Source organism: Schistocerca gregaria, chromosome 5 (assembly GCF_023897955.1).
Source record: "Schistocerca gregaria isolate iqSchGreg1 chromosome 5, iqSchGreg1.2, whole genome shotgun sequence".
In the NCBI taxonomy this organism is placed as follows: Eukaryota; Metazoa; Arthropoda; class Insecta; order Orthoptera; family Acrididae; genus Schistocerca; species Schistocerca gregaria.
In genome coordinates this window covers 353,728,622-353,741,785 of record NC_064924.1, presented here as the reverse complement: position 1 = coordinate 353,741,785, position 13,164 = coordinate 353,728,622, and the positions used below count along the sequence as shown (strand labels likewise).

General features: G+C 40.4%; 1 protein-coding gene across 1 annotated transcript in view; it reads right to left on the bottom strand.

Moving 5' to 3' along the window:
* LOC126273341 (dynein axonemal heavy chain 10) overlaps window positions 1–13,164 on the bottom strand; it is a 1,458,287-nt gene that overhangs the window by 328,076 nt on the left and 1,117,047 nt on the right. Inside the window, exon 131 of the mRNA XM_049976887.1 lies at window positions 11,946–12,090. Coding sequence (XP_049832844.1) covers window positions 11,946–12,090 — 145 coding nt within the window. The remainder of the gene's footprint in view (window positions 1–11,945; window positions 12,091–13,164) is intronic.

Genomic DNA, 13,164 nt, shown 5'->3' with positions numbered 1-13,164 from the left:
CCTGTGGTTCTGTCAGTGTGATCATGTGATGTATCCGACCCCAGGAATGTGTCAGTAAAGTTTCCCCTTCCTGGGACAATGAATTCACGGTGTTCTTATTTCAATTTCCAGGAGTGTATTTGACATAAACAGCCGTATCTTTTGACTGCACTGACTCAGAAGCTTAAGTGTCTTACACCCGCAGGGGCCATATTGAAGTAAATTTTAAACTTGATACCTCTTTATTTTTGTATATGATTTAACTAAAAATTGACCAGGTGCGAGTAGGAGTCTTGCACTGAGAGATACGTAATAATTTAGTTTTGTATGTAGAGAGTTCATTCATACCAGGAAATGAGAATCTTGACAATTTTTGCCTGTTATCAGCATTAATAGTGGCAGGACACTGATCCTGGGTATTCCAGGATTTTTAAGAATGTTTTAATTCTTTTAACATAAATGTAACATAAATTCATCCAGGAGGCAGGTGAACATTGTTATAACAATCAATAGTATTCCATCGAGGCTGACCGGGGTGAAAGTCAAACATCAGGCAAGAAAAAGAAAATTTTTTTCATCTGATAGAATCACAAATTAAAATGTTCTAATTTTTTACATTACTTGCACTGTGAAACATTGCTTCTTCTCGAATTTCATAAATCCAGGTCAATGGGAAGTATTCTACAGGTTTGGTGAGTGAGTTTTCAAGTATCAAAATATGTGACATAAATTGCCATATTGTATCACTGAGTTGACTTAGAACCTTAAAATTTTTGCACTGCCAATGGACCATAAACCCTTAATATGAAATTTGAACTAGACGCATCTACTGTTCCTGAGAAAAAGCATTCTGAACTATCGGACACACCGAGAAATGAGCAATAAAGCAATGCTATAAGGGTTCTGTATTTACAGATTGAGGCATGAAACCCTAAAAATCAACAATTTTCCTTTGCTTTTACAATGAAACATTCCTTCTCGCCATATTTCATGATACTAAGTCAAAGGGAGGTACCCTGTAGAACCCTCAGAGTCGTTTTCTGTGGCATGATTGTATAAAATCTTCTCAGTTTTCAAGCCACATCAATTCTAATAAAATTCTTGAGTTTTTGATGGCTCCACCACTGTCATCAGCAGTAAAATTACTGACACAGCAATAGGCTCACCACTGTCTCCTGCAGTTGCAAATTTCTTCATGGAGCACTTTGAGGTGCAGACTCCGAACTCTGTGTCTGTCTTGCTTCCTTAGGTATGTCAATGACTCATTCCTGATATGGCCTCAAGGTGACAATAAACTGCAGCAGTTTGTGGATAACATGAAAGGTGCCCATTCCAACATTAAATTTACTATCATGATGGAGAAGGAAGGCAAGCTACCATCCTTAGACGTTTTAGTTGAGCTGAAGGCAGGAGGCCAGCTTGGTCATCCATTGTACAAGGAAAACAACGCACACTGATCAATATTTGAATGATGGTAGTTTTCACCTCCCTGTACCCAAGAAAGTGGTCCTGAACATGTTAATACACAGAGCCAACGTTATTTCTGATTATGACCAACTACAGTCTGAATAGTAGCACTTGAGGCACATGTTCAGGGAGAATGGTTACAGTAAAAGAGAAATTGCAAATGCTATCAGGTGTCACTGAAGAAGGATGCCTTGTGAATCAGCAGGAGAAGCCAAGCTGGCAGATTTCAAGCCATACTGTGGGGCAACAAGTAGCAAGTTAGGACACCAACTGCAGAGACATGGATTGAGACCAATGTTCCGGCCTGCCCCCAAGATATGAGATATGTTGCATCCTCTTAAAGATGACATAGCTCTTCATGTGCCTGGAGTGTATCGTGTCCCTTGCAAGCGCAGCAACATCTATATACACCACACAACTCACACAGTTGCAGAGTGTTGTACCAAGCAAAAGAGACATATTAAGCAAAGGGAGCTCGACAAGTCGGCCATAGCTGAGCATTGTCTCGGAAACAGACACCAAATACAGTTTGAGAACACAAGAGTCTTAGCTCGTGCATCAACATACTGGGACTCAGTTATAAAAGAGGTGGCTGAGATTTGAATGGACTGCAACAAGGCTACATACAAGGTTGGTTGTGGGAACGGGCTTTGGGTGTCAAAAGGAAGCAACAGCTGACGCTTAACGAATGTAGGGAGGCAGGAGCAGCAGTATCAAATGTGGTGCCAGCCCCTTGCTCCACCAGATGTACCTTGGTCCCGCGGTGGGCAGAGCTGCTATGAGCTGCCCAACTCGCCTTTCGCGGAAGCATCGTTTCAGCCCTCTCTGATTGGTGCCAGCAGCTGTATTCATAGGTATATAAGCAAGAAGGAGTGCCAGTCCAGACAGTCAGTAGTTTTACTCCAGACAAAAATGGCAGAGCTAGCCACTGAAAGCTTGAGAATTTTATTGGAATTGATGTGACTTGAAAACTAGGAAGATTTTGTCCAGTCCCCTGTAGGATTTTATGAGTGAGCTGGTCAGTATTAAAACATCTACATCTATAATTTGCAAACCACCATGAAGTGCACGGTAGAGGGTACACCCCATTATACCAGTTATTGGGGTTTCTTCCCGTACCATCCATTTAAGAATCCAGGGAAGAATGATTGTTTGAATGCCTCTGTGCATACTATTATTATTCTAATCTTATTCTCACACTCTCTATGTGAGTAATATGTAAGAGGTTGTAGTACATTCCTAGAGTCTTTAATCAAAGCTTATTCTTGAAACTTTGTTCATGGACTTTCTCAGAACACTTTTTGCCTGTCTTCAAGAGTCCTTCAGTTCAGTTCTTTCAGCATTCTGGGACACTCTCCCATGGCTGAAACAAACCTGTGACCATTAATGCTGCCATTTCCTATGCATGTTCCATATCCCCCATTGTCCTAATTGGTATGAGTCCCACATACTTAAACAATATTCTAGAACTATTCATGCGAGTGATTTGTATGCACTCTACTTTGTAGACAGATTGCACTTCCCCTGTATTCTACCAGTAAACTGAAGTCTGCCATGTACTTTTTTTCAGATAGTACTTTGCCTTAGATAAATGCATCATCTGCAAAAAGTCAGAGTTTATTATTAATATTGATTGCAAGGTCATTAATGCACAACATGAACAGCAAGGTCCCAATGCACTTCCCTGGGGTGCACCTGAAGTTACTTCTACATCTGACAATCACTATCCATCCAAGATAACATGCTTTCTCCTCCCTACCAAGAAGTCCTCAATCCAGTCACAAATTGATATGATGATCATACTTTTAACAATAAGTGTAGGTGTGGTACTGAGTCAAATGCTTTTCAAAATCCAGAGATACTGCATCAACATGACTGCCTTGATCCAGAGCCTTTAGTATGTCATGTGAGAAAGTGGAATTTCAGCTCTCTGAGTCTGCAGACGTGTGTGCAAGTAAGTTGTGTGTGTGTGTGTGTGTGTGTGTGTGTGTGTGTGTGTGTGTGTCTACTGATGACATAGGCTTAATGGCCAAAGCTACGAGTGTGTGAATCTTTTTTATTGTGCCTATCGCGACTCAGCACCTCCACTATATGGGGAGTAGCAACTTTCCTTCACTGGTATTGAGAGTGCAGCTGAGTTACATGTGATGAGTGTTTTCAGAATGCATGCTGGCTGGCACTAAGGAGGTTATTTTGTTCAAGGTACCTCATTATGTTTGAGCACAAAATGTGTTCTAAGATACATATCTGGGATACTGGACGGTAGTTTTGTGGGTCGCTTCTACTACCCTACATGTAGACGGGTGTGACCTGTGCTTTTTTCCAAGAACTGGGCATGGTTCTTTGTTTGAGGGATCTATGATAGATTATAGTTGGAAGAGGGGTTAACTCACCTGAAAATTCAGTGTGGAATCTGACAGGGATTCTATGGGGCCCTGGAGCTTTGTTCAGTTTTAACGATTTCGGCTTTTTTTCAACACAACAGACACTAATATTTATTTCATTCATCTTTTCAGTGATATGAAGATTAAAGTGGTGCAGTTTTCCTTGGTTTTCCTTTGTAAAGGAACATTTGAAAATGGAGTTAAGCATTTCAGCTTTCGTTTTGCTACTCTCGATTTCAGTTCCCATCGCATCACTAGCATCTGCACAGTAACTCTGGTGCCACTAACAGCCTCTGCATATGACCAGAATTTCTTTGGGTTCTGTGAAAGATTATTTGACAATATTCTCCTATGGTAGTTATTGAAGGCATCACACATTGTTACCTTGATAGCCAAATGCGTTTCATTCAGCATCTCTTTATATATAGCTCTGCACTTTGTTTTACACCTATTATGCAATAATCTCCAATTCTTTAGAAGTTTCTTTACAGTGGCTGTATATCATGGAGGCTCCCTCCCATTATAAACTGTTCTACTGGGCACATATCTATCCAGTGTATGGTCAACTATTCTTTTAAACTTGCGCCAGAGTTCCTCCACATGCTCCTGTTCTGTGCTAAAAGTTCAAGTTCCTCATTCAGATATGACACTATTGTTTTTTTTCTAGTTTACTGAATACATATATGTATATCTTTCTGCTTGTTTTAGTCATCCTTTGTACCACAGTAATCACTGTTGCCACAACTGTGTCATGGACACTAATACCAGTTTCGATGTGGACATCCTCAGAGAGGTCAGGGCTATTCGTTGCCATTACTTTCCATATTTTTTATCACAAGTGGGGTTCCTGTCCTAGGTAGTTCTCAGAGAAGGCATTCAGTAATGTTTCACATGATGCCTTTTTCAAGCCAACCACTAACAAAATAGTAATTTTCTCAATTAATTGTTGGATGTTTTAAGTCTCCACCAATGATTACAAAATGACTGGGCACCTTACACGCAACTGAACTGAAATTTTCTCTAAGATTTTTGATTACAGCAAGAGATGAGTGGTGGGTGCTGAAAGGATAAAAATTACTAACTTCTAAAACATTATGAGGTTGATTATGGTAGTTAGCAAACTCAAAAACAGAGTTAATTTATTATAAATGTAGTTAATAGATAGTGCTACTTCTCTTTATGAGAAAATTAGATGTAACACAACATGTTTGTTAGAATATCTGCAACTGTAACTAAACCAAAAATGCCAGTTTACTACAAATTATTTATGGATTCTGCAAACGACAAAGGCTGCTTATGAAAATCCTCAAAAATGCAGATTTATTTGCATTGAAATACAATGAAATTCAGGAGTGGTGCATTCTTTGGCAATGCCTGTGAATCATAAACACTGGTATGCTATGAAATAAGTTACTTATATAAAACACGTACTGATAACTTACAAAAAATATGGTTTTGTAAGTGCCTGCAAATTTTCAAAAATAAACTATTTTGCTTGTAATTATACAATGAAATTAGTGAACAATTATTTTGAATGAGTGAAGGCCTACTGTTCTCAAAAATTATAAAGGAGCACAATTAATTTTAAGCCTACAATTGATTATAACAGTACGAGTTCATCGTGGCACTCACAAATGTTAAAAATTTCACAATTTATCATAATGCAAATAGGTATTGATAAAATCAATGAAAGATTATGAAGAAGTGATGCAAACAGTAAAATATGCGAGTCTAGTACGATGTTAATAAAATAGAAATTTCCACATGGGAAAAATATATTAAAAACAAAGATTCCAAGACTTACCGAGCGGGAAAGCGCCGGTAGATAGGCACAATAAATAAAACACACAAACACACACACAGAATTTCTAGCTTTCGCAACCGACGGTTGCTTCTTCAGGAAAGAGGGAAGGAGAGGGAAAGACGAAAGGATGGGGGTTTTAAGGGAGAGGGTAAGGAGTCATTCCAATCCCGGGAACGGAAAGGCTTACCTTAGGGGGAAAAAAGGACAGGTGTACACTCACACGCACACACATATCCATCCACACATACACAGACACAAGCAGACATTTGTAAAGGCAAAGAGTTTGGGCAGAGATGCCAGTTGAGGCGGAAGTACACAGGCAAAGAAGTTGTTGAAAGGCAGGTGAGGTATGAGCGGCGGCAACTTGAAATTAGCAGAGGTTGAGGCATGGCGGATATTGAGAAAATGTTTCAAAAAAAAAAATTTCGAAAAAAATTTTTCAAAAAAGGTTTTCCTGAATTTCCTCACCCTTTTACGCGTTTTGGAGACAACAATTTTTTCGACTTTTTTCACACCTTTATCTCTCCCTATATATATTTCTATTTATTTTCACTTTAACCTCATATTACCCTTCACACCTTCTAATACCATGCCAACCTCACAACATCACTACAACGACCCCATTAAATTTTATTTACATTCCCTCCGCAAACATGCCTTCACCTTAGCCAGATTACGCTCCCATATTTTATTTACTCAGGCTTGTCTGGCATTTGGCATTACCCCCAAAGGCCTCACACTTAAAAGTTCCCATCTCTGACTGCAATCCTTCTTTCCATCAGTCCTTATACCAGTTCCAAACTGCACAATCCATAGCCCTCACCCGCCTAATCCTTCACCTATACATCAACTTGCCCAATGAACACACCCGTCAAGTCCTATCCCAAATCAAAGTCCTCAATCTTTCCTCTCCCACACCCACAACGGCTGTTCATAGCATCCTCCTACAGGCCAACCGCAAATTAGAACAGCATGCCACCCTCCACCTCAAAAAACTATCCAATCTCCTGGTTTCCCACCTCCAGAAAGGCAACTCACTCACCCTCCACAACCTTTTCAACAAACCTCAACCTCCTCTCATTGCACACAGACCCAGTCTCTCCCATCTATTCAATCTCCCACTTCCAGCACCACTTCCCCCAACACCTCAAAATTCTAATCAACACAATCTGGAACCACAACACCCCAATTCAGTAGTAAATCTTTCCTCCAAACCTCTCTCCCAATCTGAAACCTCTGTCCTATCCAAAGGCCTCACCTTCAGCCCCACTCCCAGGTTCAACCAAACTGCCCTTGTCAAAGATTTACTGCCCTACACTCGTAGTCTCTGCTAGAAATATCACTTTTCCATGAAGAAAAATAATTGTGATTCCACTCTTAATGATCCCACTCCCCAAGACACTATCCAAATTGAGCCCTGCCTGGAACAGTTCCGCCCTCCATCACAGCGGGACACACCTCCTCTTCCTCAAAATCACCCTCTCCAAACCTTCCAGGAATTTCTCACTTCCTGCCTTGCCTCTCAATCTTTCTTGAAAAACCTTAATCCTACTCCCAACATCACCACAGCCGAAGCCCAGGCTATCCGTGATCTGAAAGCTGACCGATCCATCATCATTCTTCCGGCTGACAAGGGTTCCACGACCGTGGTACTTGATTGTCGGGAGTATGTGACTGAGGGACTGCGTCAGCTTTCAGACAACTCTACATACAAAGTTTGCCAAGGTAATCCCATTCCTGATGTCCAGGTGGAGCTTCAAGGAATCCTCAGAACCTTAGGCCCCCTACAAAACCTTTCACCTGACTCCATCAAACTCCTGACCCCACTGACACCACGCACTCCTACCTTCTACCTCCTTCCTAAAATTCACAAACCCAAACATCCCGGCCGCCCCATTGTAGCTGGTTACCATGCCCCCACAGAATGTATCTCTGCCTATGTAGATCAACACCTTCAACCCATTACATGCAGTCTCCCATCCTTCATCAAAGACACCAACCACTTTCTCGAACACCTGGAATCCTTACCCAGTCTGTTACCCCCGGAAACCATCCTTGTAACCGTTGATGCCACTTCCCTATACACAAATATCCCGCACATCCAGGGCCTCGCTGCAATGGAGCACTTCCTTTCACGCCAGACACATGGCACCCTACCTAAAACCTCTTTCCTCATCACTTTAGCCAGCTTCATCCTGACCCACAACTTCTTCACTTTTGAAGGTCAGACATACCAACAATTAAAGAGAACAGCCATGGGTACCAGGATGGCCCCCTCGTATGCCAATCTATTCATGGGTCGCTTAGAGGAAGCCTTGACATTGACCTCCATCTCTCCAATGGCCAGCTTCACACATCCGTCCACATCAAACCCACCAACAAGCAACAGTACCTCCATTATGACAGCTGCCACCCAATCCATATCAAATGGTCCCTTCCCTACAGCCTAGGCCTTCATGGCAAAGGAATCTGCTCCAGTCCTGAATCCCTGAACCATTACACAAACAACCTGAAAACAGCTTTCGCATCCCGCAACTACCCTCCCGACCTGGTACAGAAGCAAATAACCAGAGCCACTTCCTCATCCCCTCAAACCCAGAACCTCTAACAGAAGAATCCTAAAAGTGCCCCGCTTGTGACAGGATACTTCCCGGGACTGGATCAGACTCTGAATGTGGCTCTCCAGCAGGGATACGACTTCCTAAAATCCTGCCCCAAAATGAGATCCATCCTTCATGAAATCTTCCCCCCTCCACCAAGAGTGTCTTTCCGCCGTCCACCTAACCTTCATAACCTCTTGGTTCATCCCTATGAAATTCCCAAACCACCTTCCCTACCCTCTGGCTCCTACCCTTGGAACCGCCCCCGGGTAAAACCTGTCCTATGCACCCTCCCACCACCACCTACTCCAGTCCTGTAACCCGGAAGGTGTACACGATCAAAGGAAGAGCCACGTGTGAAAGCACCCACGTGATTTACCAACTGACCTGCCTACACTGTGACGCTTTCTATGTGGGAATGACCAGCAACAAACTATCCATTTGCATGAATGGACACAGGCAGACAGTGTTTGTTGGTAATGAGGATCATCCTGTGGCTAAACATGCCTTGGTGCACGGCCAGCACATCTTGGCACAGTGTTACACCGTCCGGGTTATCTGGATACTTCCCACCAACACCAACCTATCCAAACTCCGGAGATGGGAACTCGCCCTTCAGTATATCCTCTCTTCTCGATATCCGCCAGGCCTCAACCTCCGCTAATTTCAAGTTGCCGCCGCTCATACCTCACCTGTCTTTCAACAACTTCTTTGCCTCTGTACTTCTGCCTCAACTGAAATCTCTGCCCAAACTCTTTGCCTTTACAAATGTCTGCTTGTGTCTGTGTATGTGTGGATGGATATGTGTGTGTGTGCGCGAGTGTACACCTGTCCTTTTTCCCCCTAAGGTAAGTCTTTCCACTCCCGGGATTGGAATGACTCCTTACCCTCTCCCTTAATACCCCCATCCTTTCGTCTTTCCCTCTCCTTCCCTATATATATATAAAAGTACATATTGCATGGATTATTCAATTTGTTGTTGCTTTGTGAATATTTATACATTGGTGTGCTGAAGAAGAATATACCAGCGCGAGTTTATCTTGGTCAAAATCAGTAAAATCACTAAAATGTGCAACACAACAAAATTTGTCTTCTGCCTGCTGCAGCTAACAGTGTCATTTATATGACATAAATGGCCATGCATTGACTTTGAAGCTTAAGTGTCTTACACTGCCAAGGGGCCATAGATGTTAGTATTTGGTATAAATTTCCTGAGTAAAAGGAGTCTTAACAGATGGACAAACAGAGAGATGGACAACAAATGACATAAATTTTATATATGATACAATTGCAAATTAACAATTTTTTGATTTTTGCTTTACTTTTATTGTGAAACTTTGCTTCTTGCCAAATTTCATGATTCTAAGTCAAAGGTACCCTATAGGTGTTGATGAGTGAACTGGTGAGTATCAAAATATGGGATCTAAATGGCCATATCTTTTGTTTGCATTGACTTAGTAACTTAAAGTTTTTACACCACCAAGGGACCATAGACCTTAGTGTTAGACATGCATTTCAAGTTGATACTTCCACCTATTCCTGAGGAGAAGTTGCCCTAACAGATGGACAGACAGACAGACAGGTGGACGACAAATTGATCCTTTAAAGGTTTCAGTTTTAGTGACTGAGGAACAGATCCAAAAGAATTGACTCCAGATCTTCAATGATTATATAAGAGACTTATCCAAACAGCAATCACACTGATCACAAGTGAAATTCCACATAAATTACACCAACCAGTTCCCAGAGCACCTTAAGTACTTTCGCGCACCTCTCAAAAAGAATTGTCCATGTGTCTATCATTGCAACTTCACTCCACACAAACATCCCACATACAGACACAGCCTCACAGCCATACCCCAAATTATCTCTGCCAATGGTCATCAAATTCTTTCTAAAACTTGGTTTACTGTCACACTAGCTAACTTCATTCTTGCCCATAGTACTTCGCCTCTGGCTCCCAGACTTACAAATCAGGTAGACTGATATGGTAACCAGAATGCCCATAGTACTTTGCCTCTGGATCCCAGACTTACAAATCAGGTAGACTGCTATGGTAACCAGAATAGCCCCTTCCTATGACAACTTTTTCAAGGGCTGCATGTAAGAGGCATTCTTCATTGTACAGAATATGGGCACCCTGGTTTGGTACAGATATACTGACAATGCCTTTGTGGTTTGGACTCTTGGTGAAGAATAGCTCTTCCACTTCCTGCAACAGCTTAACTCCTTTTCCTAATTCAAATTTATCTGATCATTTTCCAGATTCAATGATATCTTCCTTGTAGTTAACCCCCCCCCCCCCTCCCTCCTCACTGTTGCCGACATCCAACCACAGTCAATATAAACCCAATTACTTAGCAACAATACAATTTGACAGCTACCACTGCTTCTGCATGAAAAGTTCCCTTCCCTACAGTCTGACATCCACAGAAAATGTATCTGCTCCATAAAAAAGCTCACACAAGCACTTCCAACCCTTGTCATCTAGTGCTACCCATGCCTTGTACACCTCAATAAATGACTCCACCTAGGCTATGACTTTCTCAAGTCCTGAAATGAGATGCCCTCTTCTTGATATCCTCCCAACACAGAGGTCAGTATGGTATTATGAGACCCTACCATTAATCTGCTAGACATAAACTTACAGATATAAGACAGCATCCATAAATTTAAAATCTACAAGGAAGATCCCTTTACAAACCCATTCTTCACCACTTCCTCTCAATACAGCACTCCACCAATTCCTTTCTATTGTGATGTCCCAACAAGACTACCATAATATTGCTACAAATAATAAATTTCAATAAAAAAATTTTGACAACCTTCTAAATAAAACACTGATGAAGTAAGGCAGATCCCTACCATACCCAGAGAACAATGAGGATATGCCCAAAAGGAAATGGTACAGGGGTTATCTTTTATATGTAAAATTTCTAGTAGGACAAGCAACATTTTAAAGGCAAAGGGTTCTTCTATGCTTTCTATGTTTCAAAGACATTAGCTAGATATTTCTTCAACCAGGCATCTTGAAAGGTGGAGTTTATAAGCTCACCTGTGAAGAATGTCATTCCTACTATATTGGCCAGACTGGGAGGGTCAGTGTATACTATGCACAAAGTGCACAAAGAACTCCACAGAAGCTGTAGATTAAAGAAGCCAAATTCATTCTTTGCTGAACACTGCTTACACTAAATATGTATTAGATGTAGAACTACACATAGAGACAGATGGTGCAAAGCTCATTCAGTTGGAAACACTAGAAATTAAAAAACAGATGTGTGCATCCCCATATCTGATATTGAATGAGTGGACTCCTTTAAATTATTCACTCCTTTTAGACAATGATACAACCTCTAAATAGAAAAATAAATAATCATCCAGGGTGTCTTCAATCAGATAATGATATAAACTCCTGTTTACCTGTCTCTACTCCAGTGTATGTTATTCATAGTTATTGCAAACAAAAATTTAAGTGTGTCAAAATGGTCAAGAGAGACAAATTTATAGTTCCCAAGTCAAGAACAAACAGATTAAGAATTTTAAATGTTTTCCTTTACTTGGTTGCTATCTCTGGGATCATTTGTGTACTAAAAATTGAGTTTATAACCAAACCTAGGTTTTGCAATAACAATAAAGTTTATGAAACAAAACTGAATAACTGTTTCATTATATTGTCATATTTCCTTTCAATAAACTTGGTTTACTTACCCTCCTTGATTTCTGTGAGCAGAGCCTCACAAGCAGCTGTTTTCTCTGACACAGCTACTTCCTGTACAGCTAGTTTTGCATTAAGCTCTCCTAGCTGCTCCTGGGCTTCTCTTATTTTATCTAGCCCTACTTCCAGACGCTGACACTGAAACAAATTTAATTCTTTACACAACTGCACTATAGCATTGAAAGTAATGAGAAACATTTCACACAATTTTGAGCTAACAGTTTATCAAATTTGTTCCATTTTTGTGCTTCTCATTTATTAACAAAAGCCAGAAAACAAAATATTAAATATTAGCAGCATCAGCATATGTCCCACTTTCTTTGTTTCACCGTAACCGATAAACATTGCAAGCAAATTTATCGGAGGTTTGTTAAACATTTTAAACACATTAACTACAGAAAGTTAGATACATTATTAAAATAGAATCATAGCACCAACAAATTTATGACTTATACAGTGTTATTAATGATTAAAACAGTCAGTTCACATTTAGAGCAGTAAAAATAAGACTGATACTAGCAGTAATGAATAGTACCATAATACAAACTTTTTTCTGCTTTATACATACTGGCAATAAAAATATTGCACAAGTGAAAATAGACACTGTTTGCCACCACCTGTTTATGTTCAAAATATAAAAAAATCAATATTATGCAGAACCATTAATTTAAATGAGATGTTTGGATCTCTGAATTAAGGTAGATGTATGTAGTATTTAACACAAGCAAGGAAGTCCAACATCGCAAAAAATAAGGCCAAGAAGGAAGAAAACACAACAGGTACAACCACTTTGTGAAAGCATAAGAATAAGGTGGAAATGGCTTGGACCTATAGGATGGCTAAAATAAGAATGATAACAAAATAGCTTGAAAAGGAACTTGAAGACAACAGACATAGTGGCTGAATTAGGAAATGGTGGAGTATTCAAGTATAATATGATTGGTAAGAAAGAGGAGTGGAAGGCATTAAATTGAAAGGAAAAGTATGTACCTTGAGAGACAAAGATGCAAATTGCACTTATACCACAACCAAGCAGCTGTGGATGGTTAATGGATGATACTGACATGTGGGCATATACTGACTCATTCATTATTGAAGCAGCCTTTTTCCATTCCCCCTCAATCAAAAATGCAAGAAATTAACATTAAGAAATGTCTGTAATACCAAAGTATCTTACACTTGAATTTAAAGAAACTATTTCAGATATTTTGT